This window comes from Oncorhynchus gorbuscha, linkage group LG12 (assembly GCF_021184085.1).
Source record: "Oncorhynchus gorbuscha isolate QuinsamMale2020 ecotype Even-year linkage group LG12, OgorEven_v1.0, whole genome shotgun sequence".
Lineage (NCBI taxonomy): Eukaryota > Metazoa > Chordata > Actinopteri > Salmoniformes > Salmonidae > Oncorhynchus > Oncorhynchus gorbuscha.
The window spans coordinates 14,226,466-14,251,345 of record NC_060184.1 but is presented as its reverse complement, the minus strand read 5'-3'; the positions used below and the strand labels follow the sequence as shown (position 1 = coordinate 14,251,345).

The following is a 24,880-nucleotide window of genomic DNA, read 5'->3' as shown; positions in this document are numbered from 1 at the left end:
TGTGGTCTTTTCTGTAGCCTACAGGCTGGACATAAAATGTATGACAATATAATGAGACAGACACTTTTTACATCATGCAAATTTCTCCAATCAAGCCTAACCTAAATGGCGCTCAATTAAATAAAAAAATGCAGCTGTCATGTTAACAAACAACATATCCTAAAACAACAGGACAGTTCAATGTAAAATGGACAATATGGAATGGACAATCACAACTGTTGTCCATGAGTTTCATCCCATTGTCATGATCAGTGGTTTGAAGTTTGTATCTGTCAATCATTGACACGCTGATCATAGCAAAAATAAAATACTTCTGCATTTCCCACTGTGTGAACACATTGCAAATAGGCCTCGCTATAACTCCTGATAAAGTTGGGTAGCTGATATTCAGAGCTTAAATGGCCAAATTCATTAGTCACAGGAATCAGGACTAATAAAGCCAATGCAATGACATGTTTTTACAAAAGGTGGGTGTACCAGATGGATGGGCATTCATAAAATTCCATTGTGTCGGACATCGTAGGCTACACCCCAGTAAGCACTAGCCGACATCTTCTGGACATCTTTTTTTGGTCTTGTCCAGACGTCGTTTTTTGGTGTTTTACAAACGGTAGTCTTGCCACATAGATAGGCATTCATAAAATCAAATGTCAGGCAACACTGTAGGCTACACCTCAGTAAGAACGGACCGACGCCGTTTTGGAGGTCTTTTTTTGGTGCAGTTCCGGACCGGCCTTGATTTCCACAGCCACGGACATTGATTTTTGGTCCAAACATAGACGTCTATAAATGACTTATGTCCAACTTTCATTGAGAACCAAAAATGAGCCTGATTTCAACACCCGGAAAACAGATATTTTCAGCATCTGTAAAATAAGTATTTTCAGTGTCTGTAAAACATGTATTTTCAACATCAGGAAAATAAGTATTTTCAACTTTGGTTCAGAACCGAAAATGAACTTGATTTCAACATCCTGAGGGGGAGGCATTGTTTGGTTTTGCCTATGGCGGTAGAAGCCAAGGACCGGCCCTGCTTTCACTCCAAGGTTTTTTCTATGACCACAATGAAGCTCAGCAGTCTTAACACCATAGATTCAAATCTAAAAGTGATTTTTTTTCATGTGATTTCTTACAATGATTTTGCTTTGTTTGTTGCATATGCTTAAGGTTCCCATATTGCTCAAGTTATCCAATATCTGGATGTGTTCTTAGGAAACCCCCACTTTAGTTCTTATGATGTGGAATGTAGTTTATGTGTGGGAGGGGGGGGCAGGGTCAGTTTGTTATATCTGGAGTACCTCTCCTGTCCTATTCGGTGTCCTGTGTGAATCTAAGTGTGCGTTCTCTAATTCTCTCCTTCTCTCTTTCTTTCTCTCTCTCGGAGGACCTGAGCCCTAGGACCATGCCCCAGGACTACCTGACATGATGACTCCTTGCTGTCCCCAGTCCACCTGGCCATGCTGCTGCTCCAGTTTCAACTGACCTGAGCCCTAGGACCATGTCCCAGGACTACCTTACATGATGACTCCTTGCTGTCCCCAGTCCACCTGGCCATGCTGCTGCTCCAGTTTCAACTGTTCTGCCTTACTATTATTCGACCATGCTGGTCATTTATGAACATTTGAACATCTTGGCCATGTAATCTCCACCCGGCACAGCCAGAAGAGGACTGGCCACCCCACATAGCCTGGTTCCTCTCTAGGTTTCTTCCTAGGTTTTGGCCTTTCTAGGGAGTTTTTCCTAGCCACCGTGCTTCTACACCTGCATTACTTGCTGTTTGGGGTTTTAGGCTGGGTTTCTGTGCAGCACTTTGAGATATCAGCTGATGTACGAAGGGCTATATAAATAAATTTGATTTGAATGATTGATTGCCTAAAATCTGTAGGTTATGCTATTCAAGTTGAAATACCTACACATTTCTTAGTGTAAAAAAAACTGCACAGGGGGCATTTCTAGATGAGCCAAAGTTTTGCATTTAAGCCTACAGTAGGATGGACTTTGTTTGTTGCTTAAATCAATAAATTATACAGTGTTGGGGAAGCTACTCTGAAAATATAGTTTACCAAGCTACCAATTACTTCACACTGGAAGAAGTTAGGCTACACTAAGAAAAAGTACATCATTCACTACATACAAACTACTTAGTAAAAAATTGTCATATCTAAATCTGAAATATCATAGACTACAAATTGCAAGAACAGAACACTCTGGAGTCAGGTGTTAACAGAATGTGTAATTTAGCCTACACAAAAACAACGTTTTAAGTGATAATTAGGCAAGTCTGATACCGGAACAAATGACATTTTTGCCTACACCCGTTTTATTTTTGCAAAAACGTAGTTTGGAGTTTGAGTAGTTAGCTACATGCTACATGTCAAAAAAAGTAAATAACGACTGAAAACACTACCAACATTTGAATTTAGTTCAACTACCACCAAGCTTCTGCAAAATCTAGTTTAGTTGAACTACGTGTAGTTGATTACTTCCCAACACTGAGAATATATAGGCTAATATTGATTCAACAAACCAATTTATGTGGTTCGTGATTGCAACGTGAACTCATTGTCGCTAGATGGAGATACTAGGCAAGACTGTTGCCTTATGCCTCTGCGCATTTACGCACACTTGGGTAACCTAACATCCTTCCATAATATGGCCATTAAAGATCTCCCTTTTCACTGCAACATATCTTGTTGAAATGTATTCCTTGACAACAGAGATGTACCTTTCTTGACAGGCAATATATTTGTGCACACAAGCCGAAACATTTTTCAAAAGCTAGCCTGAGACAGATTTGCTTGTTGTTTTACCCTTGGGGTAGGCTACCTCCACGAGGAAATAGACAAATGGTATTGGACTGGTAGTGGGGACAATGTTTTCTGCCATGTGATATATGTCCGTTTCCTGGCTAATGTCGTCTCTTTACCATAAAACACAATTTATTACAGCTCTTCTCCCACTTCCCCCACACTTTCCTGTAGCTCTCTGCCTCTAGTTACTCCACTATTCATTAGCAGCCTCACATATTTATATTTGTTGTGACGCGTATTCTGCAAGACTGCGCACTGATGCACAGTAGTCCAACTTTTAACAGCAGGCACAGAGAGGCGCTCTCTTATTTTCTGATGACGGACTAGTGGGAGAAGAGACGCCTGTTCATTCGGCATTGCTTGCTACAGCTCTACGCAAAAGATACATGTGGATTTTTTCCAGGTTCGAATGAAGCTTAGCCTATAGGCCTATACATTTGTGTCAAACATTTAAGGAGATCTGAAAACTTGTCGTTTTCCTTTGATGTTCTGCAGTCTTTTACGCACGCAGTTTCCTACGCAAGTATCCTAGCGTAGACTAGTTGCATTAATACAGGCAAACTATATTAATTCAGATTTTCTTGGAGTAAATCAACAATATAGGCTACACGGACAAGTATGTGGGGAATAACGAGGACGCGATATGCTGATTGCAATGGCTCGGAGGCCAGTGAGGAGACCGGGATTGTCCTGAACATCGGTGGAGTAATACAGGTGTTGTGTGGGGATGTGCTGAACCGTTTTCCGGAGACCCGACTAGCGGAACTGTGGAACACCTCCAAGTGGTGTTTGGAGGACTTATCCTCGCTTTGTGACGACTATGACTCAGGGAAAGGTGAATTTTATTTTGACAGAGACCCGGACGCGTTTAAGTGTATAATTGAGCTGTATTACTACGGGGAGATACATATTAAACGGGGCATCTGTCCAATTTGTTTCGTAAAGGAGATGGAGTTCTGGAAAATCGACTTATATTTCCTGGACGATTGCTGTAAAGGCGACCTACAGGAGGCGGAGGACGAGCTTGCAGAGATCGCAGAGAAGGTTCAAACTATTCTGGTCGACCGGGAAGGGGACCCCTCTGCCAGGAGCTGGCAATGTTTCCAAATGTGCTTGTGGAAGCTTTTGGAGAAGCCGGAGTCGTCGCTGTCCGCGCGCGTCATCGCCGTAGTGTCTTTCCTCTTCATCCTCATCTCCTCGGTGGTGATGTGCGTAGGCACCATCCCTGACCTGCAGGTGGAGGACGCTGAGGGCAATCACATGGAACACCCGATCTTGGAGGCCATCGAGACCACGTGTATCGGCTGGTTCACCGTTGAATACGTTCTGCGCTTGATATCGTCCCCGAATAAAGTGAAATTTGTCCTGTCCTTCATGAACATCATAGATTTCATGGCCATCATGCCCTTTTACGTGGTGCTGACTTTGACTTCTCTGGGCACGGCTATGATGGAGCTGGCTAACGTGCAGCAGGCGGTGCAGGCGCTGCGCATCATGCGCATTGCGCGCATCTTCAAGCTGGCGCGCCACTCCTCTGGGCTGCAGACTCTGACCTCGGCCCTGAAAAGCAGCTTCAGCGAGCTGGGGATGCTGCTCATGTACATGGGCGTGGGCGTCTTCTTGTTCTCGGCACTGGCCTACACTTTGGAGCAGAGCCACCCGGAGACCATGTTCACCAGCATCCCGCAGTCCTTTTGGTGGGCCGTCATCACCATGACCACCGTGGGCTATGGAGACATCTACCCCAAGACCACGCTGGGTCGGTGCAACGCGGCCGTCAGCTTCCTCTGCGGGGTGATTGCCATCGCGCTGCCCATACACCCTATCATCAACAACTTCGTCATATTCTACAATAAGCAGCAGGTGCTCGAGACCGCGGCCAAACACGAGATCGAACTGATGGCGCTGCGTTCCAGCGAGGCATGTGCAGAGGAGAGCAGGCCCCACATACAGCGCAGATCAGTCGGTGTCGCGGCCGGAGTGTGGGACAATGCCATGCGCTCCTGTCACAGTGACACCTACATTCCCCTGCTGCAAGACCACAGAGCAGGAGTACAAACCCCAAGCTTGGACAGAAGCTTTGACAGTTCATAGCTGAGTCAAATCATCCCTCTTCACAGCGCACAGCTTTAATGGACCTACAGTATATGCCCCAAAAACATCCATTGCGAGATCACAAATGATAATAAAATCACGATAAAGAACTTGGTGACCCATTGTAAAATGTCTCAAAATATAAGTTCATTAGTGTAATAATGTCACTTTTCCAACATTGGTGTAGGCCAGGAGTCACCAACCAGGAGTCTCCAACCAGGAGTCACCAACTAGGAGTCTCGAACCAGGAGCCACCAACCAGGAGTCACCAACCAGGAGTCTCCAACCAGGAGTCACCAACCAGGAGTCTCCAACCAGGAGTCTCCAACCAGGAGTCACCAACCAGGAGTCTCCAACCAGGAGCCACCAACCAGGAGTCACCAACCAGGAGTCTCCAACCAGGAGTCTCCAACCAGGAGCCACCAACCAAGAGTCTCCAACCAGGAGTCACCGACCAGGAGTCTCCAACCAAGAGTCTCCAACCAGGAGCCACCAACCAGGAGTCACCAACCAAGAGTCTCCAACCAGGAGTCTCCAACCAGGAGTCTCCAACCAGGAGTCTCTAACCAGGAGTCACCAACCAGGAGTCTCCAACCAGGAGTCACCAACCAGGAGTCTCCAACCAGGAGTCACCAACCAGGAGTCTCCAACCAGGAGTTACCAACCAGGAGTCTCCAACCTTTTCTAGCATGAGAGCTACTTTAAAAAAACGAAACATGTGGCTAGTTACAGTTTTTTTTCTAGCTTTCAAATAGGCACATTCTTCTCTTCTCCTCTCCCATGCATCTCTTCCTCGGGTCCTTGAAGAGAAAGTATTGCACTGTTTTCACTCTCAATATACCTGGTAAAATATTTGTAATAAACAACTCTAAGGGGAGCCCTATAAAATCTGTGATTTCTTCCCCAAATTGTTTTATATTTAGATTTTTCCTGGTTTTAGATATTATGGAAGAAAACGAACACATTTCGATTTTTGAGTGCATTTCTTTAATTGCACATCTGGCCCTTTAATTGCTCATCTGCAAGTGAGGAATGTGCTGTCTAATGTGCTGGTCTAGTGATGGTTCTGTACCTCTACTGCTCATTTCATGGCAAATTTAGAAAATAACAAATAATAGATACAAATTATATACCTTTAATTTGCAGTTAACATTTAATTGAGAAGGTTTTGGGGAAAGTATTTCTGTCAACCCACAAGTGGGATAATGTCAATGTTGCTTTGATTGCGTAGTAGCTGGGAGCTTACGGTGTCTGATAATTGTGAGATTTATTTATGACAGTTTGTGGTGGAACACTTCAAAATTGCATGTACTTTCAGAATTGTTTGTTGAGCTACTCATAGGTGGGCTGCGAGCTATTGGTAGCTCACGATCAACCTGTTGGATACCCCTGGTGTAGGCCTATAGCCGAGGCTACTTGACAGTCATCTCATCTGTGATTGTGTAAGGTCTAAGTGCTGCAAGAACAGTACTCTGTCACTCCTCCTCTTTATAACCTTGGACTGACAGTCAAATGGACCTAATCACCGGTGTATTGATAAGCGGGTAGACGTGGTGCTGAACAGCGCCATGTGCGGTGCAGTCCACTACATATGCATAAAGTTATACAGTGTGTCTAATTTTCCTCTGTAAAAAAAGTATATTAAAAGTGAATTAACTATGAATGTCTATTCTCTATTACATTTTTTTCTATAGGCACTAGATGCTCCTATATCTACAGATATACATGTATATATCCCACTGGGCACAGACGTCAGTTCACCATCTAGTTTTGATTTACATTTGGTTGACATTTAATTGAACTCATCACATTACATTTTTTGGGGATGAAATGACTTGGAAACAATGTTGATTCAACACATTTTTGCTCAGTGGGATGATATCATGTGTAGCCTAATAAAATGAGATACAGTATCAACAGACTTGTCAGCTGTGACTCTGTACTCAACTAAAGTCATCATGCCTCAAAGAAAAGAGCATGCAGGATATCCTACCATTTCATCTGCATTGGTTTGCAAGCAGGCTTTGGTACAACTTTACCCTTTACCCATTCAGTTTAAGTTTGTTTCGTTCATTAAATCAGTTTTCCTGTAAATTCTTCATTCATTTCAGCCTGAGATACTTACAGGCAAACACTTCCTTTATACAGTATGTGTCTGTTTAAAGTGGGGTGAAGTCAACCTTCCAATGTCAGATAGAGAACATTCCTTGGCTCTAGGACATTTCAGTAATGGGTTTAAATTTTGCAGCAGCCCCCGAAGCCTCCCCTGAGGGTGTAGGTCATATGTGGCATCAGGGGTGCAACTTTCACTGGGGACGGAGGGGACATGACATGTCTGCCCCCCCCCCCCTTCCCACACACATTTTGAAATTGCATTTTTGTCCCCCCCAGTTTTATAATTGGAATGTGTGCTTTAGGACCATGCGGACACCTCCAAGCGGTTGGGTAGGCTGTTTGGAGTGTTTATCCCCCCCAAATTATAATAATACAAATTGAAAAAATACATTATGTCCCCCAACTTCTAAAACCAAAGTTGCGCCCCTGTGTGGCATACTTGATCGCTGAGTAAAGGCATCCACATGCTTCCCAGACGAAACAGTTCGGAATAGTTTGTGCATATATTATGACATATTTTGTTACGTTTTTGTTAGTTTGGGACTTCGGTGAGGGTTGTTAGGGCATGTTCAAATCTTTTCTTGAGGCAAGCCAGTGTTCGGAGCCAAAGTCTAAGCCCCTTCATCGGTTATTGGTCAACAGTAGGGATTCTTCAATAAAAATCTGTTGTCATTCAACGAGAGAGGACTCGTTTTTATACACATTTTTTCATTGAGATATACTGCACCAAACATCTCCAAGGCAAAAACGACAAAATTAATGACAGACTTGAGTTTTCTAAGATGAATTCTGTATATTCTGAGGAAGTGTATACTGGCTATGGCATCTCAAAATTGACAAACGGTAGTCCTACTATGGCCACTTTTTTCTTGTTTTTCAAGTGAAAGTGTTTTAAGGGAGTATGTGAGCACACTCGTTTGAGTCGGCTAGCCGACTTTGGTTAGGTACTAGCCGAACTGAAGCATGCTGACGCTTTTAAACTGCTGTGGGTAGGGAGAGAATGGGAGGGAGGACAGGAGTGGATGCAAGTTAGCAACAGCTCGCCAGGCTGTCCACCCACACAGACACACACATACACTTCCGCTTAGGGGCCCCTATCTCCTCCTGCTTGCACTCACACAATGTCAGGGCTAGTGGAAGAGGCCTTTAACTCCCTGACAGGTGGAGCTATAATTTCAAATAATGTCAAATGCTCTTATTGTGTAGCGGGACAATGTCTCTCTCTCCCTGCCCCTCATACATGCATGAGAGGGAGATCGTCTCACTGCACAATGAGAGGAATTGATGCACACACGTATCTACCAGACTGATGCTTTAGGGCAGGGGTCTCCAACCTTTTCTAGCATGAGAGCTACTTTAAAAAAAATGTACATGTCACAAGCTGCATTTTCTTTCTAGCTTTCAAACAGGAACATTCTTCTCTGCTTTTTCTCCCCTGCATCTCTTCCTCGGGTCCTTAAAGAGAACGTATCGCACTGTTTTCTGTCAGTATACCTGGTAAAATAATGGTTAATAAAGGGGGGCCTGATAAAATCTTTAACTTTTACGCCAAATTATGTTTTATATTTTTCCCAAATTATGTTCTCGGTTTTATTTTTCTCGGTTTTAGGTTGTTTTTCACTCTCAAAATGACAATTTCTCAGAAAAAAACAACGAAATTGGATGTACTGAGTCCATGTCAATGCTTAAATCACTTCCAAATATTTTATTTTTTAGGTCTGGAAGAAAACAAACACATTTTGATTTTTGAGTGTATTTCCCCTTTAATTGCGCATCTGGCCTTTGTGCTGGTCTAGTGATGGTTCTGTACTGCTACATGGCAATGTTAGAAAATAACAAATAATAGATGCAAATTATATACTTTCTAAGTGTATCTCCAAATACATTCCAATATTCAACTAAAAACATATCTAAATACTTACCGCCAAATGTCTTTGAAAGTAATTGAAATACCCTAAGAGTATTTGAGCCCAGGTCACACACACACACACACACACACACACACACACACACACACACACACACACACACACACACACACACACACACACACACACACACACACACACACACACACACACACACACACACACACACACACACACTGAATGTTTTCTTTTGAATCGAATAACATGGATCAGTGTTGAGTTACACAGCAACAACCATTGTGATGATAAACAAATAGAGATGTAATTCCTGTCCCAGCCCCCCTCTTTCCCTCTGTCATTTTAGGATTTGGATTTCTGACTAATGTCCCTGTTTAAAAATAGAACTAAAGGAAGAACGAGACCCAGACTGACTCACTTGTTCAGTGTCATCAATTCAGATGTGTAACTGATATTATATTTGACCTTGAACTGAATACTTCATTGCAAATAAATGTTGCAAAACAGATCCAATACTATTCAATAATCTTAAAGGATTACTCAAAAACTAGTGGACAAAAGAACAAAATACTAAACGATAGCTTGAGTGAACTATCCCATTACAGTTTTTTCTAACTGCTTACACAAGTTTTCAAAACTGTCTCCTTTTTTCAAAACTCTACACACAATTCCCAAAACTGCACACACAAAATGCCTCACATCTCCTTCAAAATGTAAAGCTGCATTCAAAATGCCATAAACACACATGTCAGAATGAAGCATTTGCATCAAATGGCAAACACTGCTTTCATAATAGTACATTTTTGGATATACCACGTAAACACTGTTGTTCTAAATCCAGTCACCAGTGCTAAACTACGCTTCATCTCTTCTCCGGCCTGGGTCTGGCCACAATACTTCGTCCACATCACAATATACGTTTTCTCTTGCCAAACATTGAGGGAACATCTCCTAGCATGGCGTAACCAACCTTGGACAGAGGCAACCTCTATGTCCCCACATGCGTCCTCCATTGCCTGGAGAAGCGGCATGCAGGCATAGGGTTGGCGATCATACACTTTCCAGCGCCAGGTTGAGAATAATTCTTCTATGGGATTTAGAAAAGGTGAATATGGGGGTAGGTACAAAACTACAAATTGTGGATGGGTGGCTAACCAGTTTTGGACCAAAACAAGCCCGGTGAAAACAAACATTGTCCCATAAAACCACAAATCTAGCAGGCTTCTGATCTGTATCGGGGACAAGCATTGTGTAAATTGCATCCAGAAAAGTGAGCATATGGCCGGTGTTGTACGGACCCAGTGTGGCATTGTGATGGAGGACCCCGTTTTGAGTGATGGCAGCACACATGGTTATATTACCCCCACGCTGTCCATAGTTATATTACCCCCACGCTGTCCAGGGACATTGGTAATTGCCTTACTGTCCTATTACATTTCTTCCGTGGCGCCTGCTTTTGGTGAGGTTGAAGCCAACCTCATCAACATAAATAAATTAATGGCGAATTACATGGGCATCCAGCTCCAATACTCTCTGTAAGACAAAAGGATATACAGATGAGTAAATATGGTATGTCTGAAGTACTGGAAGTAGTGTTGCATACATACCTCTACAAAGTCATGTCGCATATTCTTGACTCTGTCAGAGTTTCTCTCAAATGGCACCCTGTAAAGTTGTTTCATCGTCACTCGGTGCCGTTGGAGGATGCCTTGTATGGTCGACAGGCTTACAGCCTTGATGTTGTTAAATATGGTGTCATTATTCAAGATATGCTCTCTTATCTCTCGAATCCTAATTGCATTGTTGGCCAAAACCATATTTATAATTGCAGTCTCTTGTACATCTGTAAACAAGTGTCCTCGTCCTCCATGATGTCTTTGCCTTTCCACTCTGTACAGAATTCAAACACAGTATGTGTTCAGCATAGGAACTGTAAACAATGCACAAAAAAATGTTGGACAGCATGATAACCAACCTCATTCATTCAATGCAGTGCAGTAAATGGATGCCTTAGAGTTACAAATGTTTATGCAATACTATGCAGTCATATGTATTTTACAGTACATTACTGTAATGCTAAAATAGTCATTAGATAGTTGCATACCTGTTCTCATTTCTGAAGGTTCGAATAATGGACGCCACTGTAAATCGACTTAAGTTGGGCTGGACTCTCAGTCCAGCCTCTCTCATGGTCAAACCATGGTTGATCACATGATCAACAAGTGTTGCCCTAATCTCATCAGAGATGGCTCTCCTTCCTTCTCTCCTTCCTTCTCTTCTTTGCCCTCATCCTCTTCTTCCTACTCCTCCTACTCCTCTTGCTCTCTGTCCATTTTTGGCATCCATTGTTCAAAACAGGTAATCTGACCTTTGACCTATTTATAGGCCTATACCACAGTAAAGCAGTGATTGGTTAGTGATCAGTTAAGCTATTAGTGTTTGCACATGTGAGGAGTGTGTGTGTGACCTGGTGAATAAGTGTAGCATTTTGATTGGTTGTGTTTGGAAAAGGAAAGCAAGTCACTTTTGAAAAAAGTGTTTTATGCAATTGACAACTGAGTCAAAGGCTGAGAAATAAATAGCTTATGGTTTTGGATATTTGGTGTGTAGTTTTGCACTTTGAGTGAGAGGTTTCAAAAATCGTGTGACATGAAAAGATTTTGTGTGTAAGCAGTTGAAAAAAACGGTGCGTGGTATGTGGTATATGTAAACAGGGGCGCAACTTTCACTGGGGAAGGGTGACAGGGGACATGTCGCACCCCCCCCCCCCTCCAAATTCTGAAATTGCATTTTTGTCCTCTCCAGTTTTATAATTGGAATGTGATACAACATGAGACAACGGTGTGCGTTAGGACCATGCGGATGCCTCCGAGCAGTCGGGTAGGCTGTTTGGAGTGTTAATCTGACTGGATATTTTAAATAAAAATTATGTCGTTCCCCCACTTCTAAAACCAAAGTTGTGGCCCTGTATGTAAGTTATGTCGAGGTATCGAATTCTGCATGAAATAGACAGTAATTGCATTAATTTGAAAAAGGATGCTGGAAGGTAAAGCCAAGGCTCAAAGAGACATATTCCCCACCCGGTGGGGGAGATATTTTCAGATGCGGGGAATGGGTAAGGTAATCTCCTAAATGATTGCAGATTTAGGAGGAATGGAAACCGTCTACAAAACCATTATAATTTTCAGAACATTGATATGTTTTTCCTGGACAGAAAAGTTTAAAAGCATGCATATGTGCACTCAGAAGGCAGCTTGACTCATAGAGATCCGTGAAAACGCAACAACAAAAAATCATCACAAAGAATCAATCGGACCTTTCTCCAAGCAAAAATATTAAAATGGATATGACTTCTGAAAAACAACTAGACACAATTTTGTACTTTTCTGAAATCTCTCCATCTGCCACACCCTCCCCCTTTCTCTCTCTATGTCTCTCTATGTTAATTTCTCTATAGTAAAGATACATTTCCCCCTCAAACGCACTGTATGGGGCCCCAGGGCCCTGTTGGGCCAATGTTCAATATGACGCAGATGGAATGTAGCCTACAGAACGAGTACAATTCCATTTCACGAAGAATGATAAGGAATGACTCATTTACCCAGGCCTATAGCTTATATACTATAATTTCCAACAACATCAACAACTGATTAAACCCCAGGGGCCACAGAAATTAGACTAAATGCAAAATCGTCATCAGATATAAATCAATCAATATAATTAGGGCCCATAACAATTAAAACCACTTTCTGTAATTAACACGGAGAGAGAATATAAAGAATATAAATATAAATCTCTTGATGTATTTTCTTATAGGGCTCGTTAAAACTTTATGATTGCATGTCCACAATAACCTTTCAGCAGCATTGGAGATGATAGAGCTAATGGGAACGTGGCGTGATGCCATGTCGTTGCTCCCAGCCCAGAGGAAACGTGTTTCACAGGAGGAGAGAACAGTGGTTGGTGTGTGAAGGAGAATAGCAATAAATGCTAGCTGAAGGACGTTATAATATAATCGCATACCCTCCTGTTGAAGGTTAAACAGGCCAAGCCATATAGCAATGGCTTGGCTATGAGCAGGCCTAGGGTGACCTGCTTGGAGGGATGGTTCCCCAGACCCAGGTTAATCTTCTACCAATGATGCAAATGACATTCATTGCTGGTCAAATAATCTCTTGTGGACAGCCTACGAAAATGAGCGTCTGACAAAATTAAATTACTGGGCACATGACAAGACCGTGAATACCCACACACCCTCCCCTCGTCTCTATGAGGCACTTTCCCCTCTCTAACAGTGTCTCAGTCCTTTGCTGACAGACGAGCCAGGCGCAAAAATGTTTTACAGAGGGCACACAGCGTCAGCCATGTTATTTTAGCGCTGTCTCAATTCAGTTGATAAATTTACAGGCTTATCATTAAGAAAATTGGTCACAAGAGACTGAGACCATAGATAGAAGTGACTTTACAAGAGGCTGAGACCATAGAGATAGAATCAAATCAAATTATATTTGTCACATACACATGGTTAGCAGATGTTAATGCGAGTGTAGCGAAATGCTTGCGTTTCTTGTTCCGACAATTCAGTAATAACCAACAAGTAATATAACCTAACAATTACACAACAACTACCTTATACACACAAGTGTAAAGGAATGAAGAATATGTACATACAAATATATGAATGAGTGATGGTACAGAACGGCATAGGCAAGATGCAGTAGATGGTATAGAGTACAGTATATTCATATGAGATGAGTAATGTAGGGTATGTAAACATTATATTAAGTTGCATTGTTTAAAGTGCCTAGTGATATATTCATTACATCCATTTTTCCATGATTAAAGTGGCTGGAGTTGAGTCAGTATGTTGGCAGCAGCCACTCAATGTTAGTGGTGTTAGAAGCTGTTTTTCAGTCTCTCAGTCCCAGCTTTGATGCACCTGTACTGACCTCGCCTTCTGGATCATAGCGGGGTGAACAGGCAGTGGCTCAGGTGGTTGTTGTCCTTGATGATCTTTATGGCCTTCCTGTGACATCGGGTGGTGTAGGTGTCCTGGAGGGCAGGTAGTTTGCCCACGGTGATGCGTTGGGTGGCCAGAAGAGGACTGGCCACCCCACATATGCTCTCTCTAATTCTCTCTTTCTTTTTTCTCGGAGGACCTGATTAGGACCGTGCCCCAGGACTACCTGACATGATGGCTCCTTGCTGTCCCCAGTCCATCTGACTGTGCTGCTGCTCCAGTTTCAACTGTTCTGCCTTATTATTATTTGACCATGCTGGTCATTTATGAACATTTGAACATCTTGGTCATGTTCTGTTATAATCTCTACCCGGCACAGCCAGAGGACTGGCCACCCCACATAGCCCGGTTCCTCTCTAGGTTTCTTCCTAGGTTTTGGCCTTTCTAGGGAGTTTTTCTAGCCACCGTGCTTTTACACCTGCATTGTTTGCTGTTTGGGGTTTTAGGCTGGGTTTCTGTACAGCACTTTGAGATATCAGCTGATGTACGAAGGGCTATATAAATAAATTTGATTTGATTTGATTTGATTTGATTTGTGCAGACCTCACAACCCTCTGGAGAGCCTTACGGTTGTGGGCGGAGCAGTTGAGGTACCAGGCGGTGATACAGCCCGACCGGATGCTCTCGATTGTGCATCTGTAAAAGTTTGTGAGTGTGTTTGGTGACAAGCCAAATTTCTTCAGCCTCCTGAGGTTGAAGAGGCGCTGTTGAGACCATAAAGATAGATAGAAGTGGTTTCACAAGAGGTTGAGACCATAGAGATAGATAGAAGTGGTTTTACAAGAGGCTGAGACCATAGAGATAGATAGAAGTGGTTTTACAAGAGGCTGTGACCATAAAGATAGATAGAACTGCTTCAGGCAAGTTGATGGTGATTCCCTCCATGACTGATTTTCTCATCGCGAGAGACAATTATATTTTATGAACCGGAATAACCTTCTCAAGTGGTCTCGTCCAATGATCGCAAATGATTTGGGGTTGAAGTAAAAAACAAAAAAACATTATTGAGTGACTGTTTCATTTAAGCGTAGGCCCATGGCTCCTCTAGGGCTTAATATTCATTTCACACGTTAGATTTACTCAGATATGCATTTATCATGAATCATTATGTAACAGCAAAGTCTGCATAATGACAATGAATGCGCCTAGACTAATACCTTGTAACACTCCCACTTGTGCGAATGTAACACTCCCACTTGTGCGATGTTGATGGAAATACTGTGCAAATAGCAATAAAACAAGCACAAATATACATGCACGGATGGACCTAAAGTTGCCAATACAGATGGATGATACATTCCCATTCCTGTCTGAATTCCTGTCCATTGGGAGGCATCCCAGGAAAGTCCAAACCTCTCAGACACTCCAAGGCCATTTACTAAGTTTCTAACAACCTTACCATCTGTGACACTTTGTTGTCATCATCTTGACCCTGTTCTGATGTCATCACCTTGACCCTGTTCTGATGTCATCATCTTGACCCTGTTCTGATGTCATCACCTTGACCCTGTTCTGATGTCATCACCTTGACCCTGTTCTGTTGTCACCACCTTGACCCTGTTCTGTTGTCACCACCTTGACCCCATTCTGATGTCATCACCTTGACCCTGTTCTGTTGTCACCACCTTGACCCTGTTCTGTTGTCACCACCTTGACCCTGTTCTGATGTCATCACCTTGACCCTGTTCTGTTGTCACCACCTTGACCCTGTTCTGTTGTCATCACCTTGACCCTGTTCTGTTGTCATCACCTTGACGCTGTTCTGATGTCATCACCTTGAGCCTGTTCTGTTGTCATCACCTTGACCCTGTTCTGTTGTCATCACCTTGAACCTGTTCTGTTGTCATCACCTTGACCCTCTGTCTCCCGATTCTTTGAAGCTCATGCTTCAAAACAAACAGGGTTGAAGAGCAGTAGACGCGTCGGTCAGGGGCCCAGAACCGGACCCCACTAAACCTGTATCAACAGTCGGATGCTCCGTAATAGACGACAGGTTAAATCCAACCAGGATAGACGGAGCCAGTCACACACACATCTCTTTAGAAGAGATTATAAATGCATTTTATATGTCCCCTCACATCTTATCTATGAGAGCTAATGAAGTTGAAATGTTATTTTCTTTGAACTTATAAGACTTAATTATAGTGTAAGAGGGCAGAGAAGGTGTTGCTGTGTAGTATATATTTAGATGGCAGTTTAGGCGAGAGGACAAAGATATCTTAACAAAAAGCCACAGCACGAAGGTATGTGGTCTAATTGCATAGCGCAGGGCCAGGAGGAGGTAAAGGTTAGCCAGTATTTACTCCATTGCAGGCAGACTTCAGCGTGCCAAAGGATGAGAGTGAGACCTGCCAGTCTATAACTATAGCCACTCTAACTAGCTTCCACCTGTCCAAACCGCTCAGATCTAAAGGAGGGACTAAAGAGGCTCGGAGCCAACAGCACTACTGTTTAGCCCTTCAACAGAAAGGTGAAACCTGCCAGTTTCTCACTACTACTCTCTCTCATTAGCCAAAGCACATCTCTGCCTAGTTGTGGCTGGTTTTAAATTCATAGTCTGTCATCTCTTGTCTCGTCAAGTGATTGTTTTGGCTGCGTTTAGTTCTGCAAGGTCAATGAGATGGATGCCTTGGCTGTACTGCTCTCTATCATGGCTCTAAGAGAAATGTAAAACAGCAGTGTGCTCAATTTAAGCTGTCCCAACATTCGCACTTCGACTTTGTTGTTTTGTGTGAGCAATAGAGTTGGATGATTGGCAAAGTTGGTGAGGGTCAATTCAAGTTTTCAATTGAGTCAATTCAAGGAAGTAAGTTGAAATAGAATTTAATTATCTGAAAATGGCCACAAAAAAAATCTGTTGTTTTCAATTAGGGGGAATTCTGACCCGAGTTAAGAGTGTGTAAATGGAATGTAAATCCCTTTTTTCCCTCTATGCTTATTCTGACCTTGAACTTAAGCAGAAGAATAGCATGCTATTCACCCTCTATTCCCTTGTGGTTTCATTTTGAAATCAGTCTGGGTAAGTAGGAGAATAGCATGCTATTCACCCTCTATTCCCTTGTGGTTTCATTTTGAAATCAGTCTGGGTAAGTAGGAGAATAGCATGCTATTCACCCTCTATTCCCTTGTGGTTTCATTTGAAAATCAGTCTGGGTAAGTAGGAGAATAGCATGCTATTCACCCTCTATTCCCTTGTGGTTTCATTTTGAAATCAGTCTGGGTAAGTAGGAGAATAGCATGCTATTCACCCTCTATTCCCTTGTGGTTTCATTTTGAAATCAGTCTGGGTAAGTAGGAGAATAGCATGCTATTCACCCTCTATTCCCTTGTGGTTTCATTTGAAAATCAGTCTGGGTAAGTAGGAGAATAGCATGCTATTCACCCTCTATTCCCTTGTGGTTTCATTTTGAAATCAGTTTGGGTAAGTAGGAGAATAGCATGCTATTCACCCTCTATTCCCTTGTGGTTTCATTTTGAAATCAGTCTGGGTAAGTAGGAGAATAGCATGCTATTCACCCTCTATTCCCTTGTGGTTTCATTTGAAAATCAGTCTGGGTAAGTAGGAGAATAGCATGCTATTCACCCTCTATTCCCTTGTGGTTTCATTTTGAAATCAGTCTGGGTAAGTAGGAGAATAGCATGCTATTCACCCTCTATTCCCTTGTGGTTTCATTTTGAAATCAGTCTGGGTAAGTAGGAGAATAGCATGCTATTCACCCTCTATTCCCTTGTGGTTTCATTTGAAAATCAGTCTGGGTAAGTAGGAGAATAGCATGCTATTCACCCTCTATTCCCTTGTGGTTTCATTTGAAAATCAGTCTGGGTAAGTAGGAGAATAGCATGCTATTCACCCTCTATTCCCTTGTGGTTTCATTTTGAAATCAGTCTGGGTAAGTAGGAGAATAGCATGCTATTCACCCTCTATTCCCTTGTGGTTTCATTTTGAAATCAGTCTGGGTAAGTAGGAGAATAGCATGCTATTCACCCTCTATTCCCTTGTGGTTTCATTTGAAAATCAGTCTGGGTAAGTAGGAGAATAGCATGCTATTCACCCTCTATTCCCTTGTGGTTTCATTTTGAAATCAGTCTGGGTAAGTAGGAGAATAGCATGCTATTCACCCTCTATTCCCTTGTGGTTTCATTTTGAAATCAGTCTGGGTAAGTAGGAGAATAGCATTCTATTTGCCCTCTATTCCCTTGGGGTGGAGCTCAAGTAAATTAAGTTGTGTCTACAGATACACCGTATTCCGACATGGACTTTATTCCCTAATAATTCCATCATGAATAAAGTCTAGCGAAACTACCGGTTCCAAGTGGAAAAAGCATCTTTATTTTTGAAGACAGAAATAGCACCATTCTCCATGCACTTGTAATATGCAACTTGATAAGAGCTATTGTTAACGGCTAAATGAGTCATCTGTTTGCAGAAGGGGATTGTAAATATAAATGACAATTGTTTTAGATCTAGTTTATCTTATAATCGCTGGAGACAAATGTGAAACCAGTCATATGGCAACAATCTGAATCATATCAGCTTATCAACTTTCCCACAGGAATGTTTATGAAATGCTTTGCCATTATGCTGAATTTTTAATGTACAGACTTTTAATTTTCAGGGATGGGCACTCTCAAATGTCTTAATTATAGGCTACCCCGACTTTCTCTGTTTCCCATTTCTATCATGTTAAAAATGAGTCACTATCACTATCGACCGTCAGTAGACCTAATAACCACACATATTACACTGTTAATTTACTGTAAGTTCCCTTCACTTGGTATAGTCTGCATTATCATTCCATTTATTTAAATAGTTTTTCTCCATCTCCCACTAGGCACTGACGTCAATTCAATATCTATTTTACGTTGGTTCAACGTAATGTCATTGAAATGAAGTGGAAACCATGTTGATTCAACCAGTGTGCACAGTGGGTTGCTTCCTTTGTAAACTCCTTCACTTGCTGTGTGATTTTTGCTAAGGATCATTAGTAACATTTGATTATATATATTTTTTAAAGACATGTGGGCTCATTAAATCGTTATGGAGCGGAGCGCAGACCAAGCCATAACAGCTTGAACCCAACGCATGGTGCAATACTTGGCCTCTTCATCACACAGTTCCATGGTTGGTGCAGGAAAAAGACAAAGGCTATTATACACTATTCTCCCTATTATAATTCTATGTAATTAACAGCTTCGCACCCCCCGCAGCTGCTTGCCCAAGCCTCCCCAGCTTCTCCTTCACCCAAATCTAGATAGCAGATGTTCTGACAGAGCTGCAAAACCCGTACAAATCAGCTGGGCTAGACAATCTGGACCCTCTCTTTCTGAAATTATCCGCTGTCATTGTTGCAACCCCTATTACCAGTCTGTTCAACCTCTCTTTCGTATCATCCGAGATCTCTAAAGATTGGAAAGCTGCCGCAGTCATCCCCCTCTTCAAAGGGGGTGACACTCTGAACCCAAACTGTTTCAGACCTATATCTATCCTGCCCTGCCTCTCTAAAGTCTTCGAAAGCCAAGTTAATAAACAGATCACTGACCATTTCGAATCGCACCGTACCTTCTCCACTGTGCAATCCGCTTTCCGAGCTGGTCATGGCTGCACCTCAGCCACTCTCAAGGTATTAAACGATATCATAACTGCCATCGATAAAAGACAGTACTGTGCAGCCGTCTTCATCGACCTGGCCAAGGCTTTCGACTCTGTCAATCACCGTATTCTTATCGGCAGATTCAACAGTCTTGGTTTCTCAAATGACTGCCTCGCCTGGTTCACCAGCTACTTCTCAGATAGAGTTCAGTGTGTCAAATCGGGCAGTCTCTATGGGAGTACCACAGGGTTAAATTCTCAGGCCGACTCTTTTCTCTGTATATATCAACGATGTCGCTATTGCTGCCGGTGATTCCCTGATCCACCTCTATGCAGACGATATCATTCTGTATACATCTGGCCCTTCTTTGGACACAGTGTTAACAAACCTCCAAATGAGCTTCAATGCCATACAACACTCCTTCCGTGGTCTCCAACTGCTCTTAAACGCTAGAAAAACTAAATGCATGCTTTCAACCGATCGCTGCCCGCACCTGCCCGCCCGACTAGTATCACTACTCTGGACGGTTCTGACTTAGAATATGTGGACAACTACAAATACCTAGGTGTCTGGCTAGACTGTAAACGCTCCTTCCAGACTCACATTAAAAATCTCCAATCCAAAATTAAATTTAGAATCGGCGTCCTATTTCGCAACAAAGCCTCCTTCACTCATGCCCCACTGAACATACCCTCGTAAAACTGACTATCCTGCCGATCCTCGACTTTGACGATGTAATTTACAAAATAGCCTCCAACACTCTACTCAGGAAACTGGATGCAGTCTATCACAGTGCCATCAGTTTTGTCACCAAAGCCCCATACACCACCCATCACTGTGACCTGTATGCTCTCGTCGGCTGGCCTTCGCTACATGTTTTTCGCCAGACCCACTGGCTCCAGGTCATCTACAGTGCCTTGCGAAAGTATTCGGCCCCCTTGAACTTTGCAACCTTTTGCCACATTTCAGGCTTCAAACATAAAGATATAAAACTGTATTGTTTTGTGAAGAATCAACAACAAGTGGGACACAATCATGAAGTGGAAACGTCATTTATTGGATATTTAAAAAAAATGTAACATATCAAAAACTGAACAATTGGGCGTGCAAAATTATTCAGCCCCTTTACTTTCAGTGCAGCAAACTCTCTCCAGAAGTTCAGTGAGGATCTCTGAATGATCCAATGTTGACCTAAATGACTAATGATGATAAATACAATCCACCTGTATGTAATCAAGTCTCTGTATAAATGCACCTGCACTGTGATAGTCTCAGAGGTCCATTAAAAGCACAGAGAGCATCATGAAGAACAAGGAACACACCGGGCAGGTCCGAGATACAGTTGTGAAGAAGTTTAAAGCCGGATTTGGATACAAAAAGATTTCCCAAGCTTTAAACATCCCAAGGAGCACTGTGCAAGCGATAATATTGAAATGGAAGGAGTATCAGACCACTGCAAATCTACCAAGACCTGGCCGTCCCTCTAAACTTTCAGCTCATACAAGGAGAAGACTGATCAGAGATGCAGCCAAGAGGCCCATGATCACTCTGTATGAACTGCAGAGATTTACAGCTGAGGTGGGAGACTCTGTCCATAGGACAACAATCAGTCGTATATTGCACAAATCTGGCCTTTATGGAAGAGTGGCAAGAAGAAAGCCATTTCATGGTTTGGGTCTGCTTTTCTTCAGCAGGGACAGGGAAGATGGTTAAAATTGATGGGAAGATGGATGGAGCTAAATACAGGACCATTCTGGAAGAAAACTGATGGAGTCTGCAAAAGACCTGAGACTGGGACGGAGATTTGTCTTCCAACAAGACAATGATCCAAAACATAAAGCAAAATCTACAATGGAATGGTTCAAAAATAAACATATCCAGGTGTTAGAATGGCCAAGTCAAAGTCCAGACCTGAATCCAATCGAGAATCTCTGGAAAGAACTGAAAACTGCTGTTCACAAATGCTCTCCATCCAACCTCACTGAGCTCGAGCTGTTTTGCAAGGAGGAATGGGAAAAAATGTCAGTCTCTCGATGTGCAAAACTGATAGAGACATACCCCAAGCGACTTACAGCTGTAATCGCAGCAAAAGGTGGCGCTACAAAGTATTAACTTAAGGGGCTGAATAATTTTGCATGCCCAATTTTTCAGTTTTTGATTTGTTAAAAAAGTTTGAAATATCCAATAAATGTCGTTCCACTTCATGATTGTGTCCCACTTGTTGTTGATTCTTCACAAAAAATACAGTTTTATATCTTTATGTTTGAAGCCTGAAATGTGGCAAAAGGTCACAAAGTTCAAGGGGGCTGAATACTTTCATTTACATACATTTAAGTCATTTAGCAGACGCTCTTATCCAGAGCGACTTACAAATTGGTGCATTCACCTTATGACATCCAGTGGAACAGCCACTTTACAATAGTGCATCTACATATTTTAAGGGGGGTGAGAAGGATTACTTTATCCTATCCTAGGTATTCCTTAAAGAGGTGGGGTTTCAGGTGTCTCCGGAAGGTGGTGATTGACTCCGCTGTCCTGGCGTCGTGAGGGAGTTTGTTCCACCATTGGGGAGCCAGAGCAGCGAACAGTTTTGACTGGGCTGAGCGGGAACTGTACTTCCTCAGTGGTAGGGAGGCGAGCAGGCCAGAGGTGGATGAACGCAGTGCCCTTATTTGGGTGTAGGGCCGCAAGGCACTGTATAAGTCTTTACTATGTAAAGCTCCGATTTATCTCAGCTCACTGGTCACGATATCAGTACGTGTTCCAGTAGGTATATCTCTCTGGTCATCCCCAAAGCCAACACCTCCTTTGGCCACCTTTCCTTCCACCTTTCCTTCCAGCTGCCAATGACTGGAATGAACTGCAAAAATGACTGAAGTTGGACATCTCCCTCACTAACTTTAAACATCAGCTATCTGAGCAGCTAATCGATCGCTGCAGCTGTACACAGCCCATCTGTAAATTGCCCATTCAATCTACCTACCTCATCCCCTTATTGTTTTTATTAACTTTTTTGCTCTTTTGCACACTAGTATTTCTGTTTGCACATCATCATATGCACATCTATCACTCCAGTGTTAATCTGCTAAATTGTAATTACTTTGCCACTATGGCCTATTTATTGCCTTACCTCCTCACGCCATTTGCACACACTGTATATATATACTTTTTCTATTGTGTTATTGACTGTACGCTTGTTTATTCCATGTGTAACTCTATTGTTGTTTGTGTTGTTTTGTTTTATCTTGGCCAGGTCGCAGTTGTAAATGAGAACTTGTTCTCAACTGACCAACCTGGTTAAATAAAGTTGAAATAAAAATGTTAAAAAATTATTTTTATTTACATGAATCCTTTTCACCGTTTTCTTTCTGTCATGCATAAACACGCTCTAAAACGTTTTTTAAATGATTTGTAAATACTTTCCTAAACTTATATAATTTATAATTGAAGCTGAACTGGAGACAAATATGCATATATTTAGATGGCTCCCGACTGGTGCAGAGGTCTAAGGCACTACTGGAATTGTACCCTGGTTCAATTCCAGGCTCTATCACAACTGGCCATGATTGGGAGTCCCATAGGGTGGTGCACAATTGGCCCAGAGTCATCCGGGTTTGGCCGGGGTAGGCCATCATTGTAAATAAGAATTTGTTCTTAACAGACATGCCTAGTTAAATAAAGGTTAAATAAAAAAATACCATTAAAATATATCCCTAATATCTGAACCAGTTCTCTCAATATGTTCTCGTGAGTCTGTCGATAAAATTCTAACTGAAAGGTACACCATTTTTAAGGGATGGCTTAAGATACTGTACACGTACTTGAAAACCCTATTGAATGAAAACTCAATGAGAAAATCTGTTGAAAGGGCAAGTGGGAGGGTTTCAACTGTTGAATGAAATGTATTCAGAGCGTGCAAAGTAGCCACACCTGCAGAGCTAGTGACCGAATAAGTTAAATCTGAACAGTGTTTACTGAGAACTGTGTAGGAAAGGTGTATGAATCAGCCCCTTAATGAACTGAATTTTCATTCACTGCCTGAATTGAAAAGAGAATTGACCCCAACCCTGAGTCAGACAGCAAAATCCATTCATTATAATCCACATAATAATTCACATTTCCGATTGCTAAAGGACTATTTTCATGCTTTAGCAAATTAAGATCCTACACCTGTATGCTATCATTGAGGTATGATGAGTAGGTTCACCCTTAAAGTTAATTTATGCTTGATCTGAAAATGTAGTCAGACGCTACATATTGAGGGTGTGACGCAATTGCGTAGCCTCCAGAGGCGGCCAGAGGCCACATTTTGTAACAGTGAGGAGGTATAGCTCTACATAGGGATAGGGTGCCATTTTGGATGAACACAATTTTCTATTCAATCAAACACTGTAAATCACAGCAATTCCATAAAGCATTTTTAGCCACAACTTGTTTTCAGTCTATTACTATAAAGCACTATAGCGTTCACAGCATTTTATTGAGATGCCATTCTCTACCCAAATGATTTTGACTGAAATATTTAGGATGGCAAAAATACATTTCAGTTTTTCAAATGTAGAATATGAAGTTGTTATTAGTATTTATTTTACAAGGCAGAGTTATTGAGCACTTACTAGTCATACTCATATCACATCACCCTCATTTGGAAGATGAATTACATTTGAACTCTTCATCTTGTAATGAACCATGTTTGTTTGGCCCTGCCAATGACATTTTAAAAGCCCTGCCAATAACATTGTAAAAGCCCTGCCAATAACATTGTAAAAGCCCTGCCAATAACATTGTAAAAGCCCTGCCAATAACATTGTAAAAGCCCTGCCAATAACATTTTAAAAGCCCTGCCAATAACATTGTAAAAGCCCTGCCAATAACATTGTAAAAGACCTGCCAATAACATTGTAAAAGACCTGCTAATAACATTGTAAAAGCCCTGCCAATAACATTGTAAAAGCCCTGCCAATAACATTGTAAAAGACCTGCCAATAACATTGTAAAAGACCTGCTAATAACATTGTAAAAGCCCTGCCAATAACATTGTAAAAGCCCTGCCAATAACATTTTAAAAACCCTGCCAATAACCTTTTAAAAGCCCTGTTAATAACCTTTTAAAAGCCCTGTAAATAACCTTTTAAAATCCCTGTTAATAACCTTTTAAAAGCCCTGTTAATAACCTTTTAAAAGCCCTGTCAATAACCTTTTAAAAGCCCTGTCAATAACCTTTTAAAAGCCCTGTTAATACCATCGTAAAAGCCCTGCCAATAACCTTTTAAAAGCCCCGCCAAGAACCATTTTTTTATCACTGTCAGTCAGTCATTACAGTGCGGCCCGATGCCAGAGCACACACTCCGTCTCGTCCATCCT

The 24,880-nt window shown here is 42.1% G+C and overlaps 1 protein-coding gene and 1 long non-coding RNA gene across 2 annotated transcripts; one reads left to right on the top strand and one right to left on the bottom strand.

Moving 5' to 3' along the window:
* Positions 1-3,096: 3,096 nt before the first annotated feature.
* LOC123991565 (potassium voltage-gated channel subfamily F member 1-like) lies at positions 3,097-4,915 on the top strand. The gene has a single exon (XM_046293193.1). The coding sequence runs from the start codon at positions 3,429-3,431 to the stop codon at positions 4,902-4,904; it is 1,476 nt and encodes a 491-aa protein (XP_046149149.1). The 5' UTR covers positions 3,097-3,428; the 3' UTR covers positions 4,905-4,915.
* Positions 4,916-9,320: 4,405 nt separating this feature from the next.
* Positions 9,321-10,574, bottom strand: LOC123990328. Its single transcript, XR_006830628.1, has 2 exons — positions 10,513-10,574; positions 9,321-10,438 (listed from the first exon to the last, which is right to left on the bottom strand). It is a non-coding gene; the product is annotated as an uncharacterized LOC123990328 (long non-coding RNA).
* Positions 10,575-24,880: the final 14,306 nt, after the last annotated feature.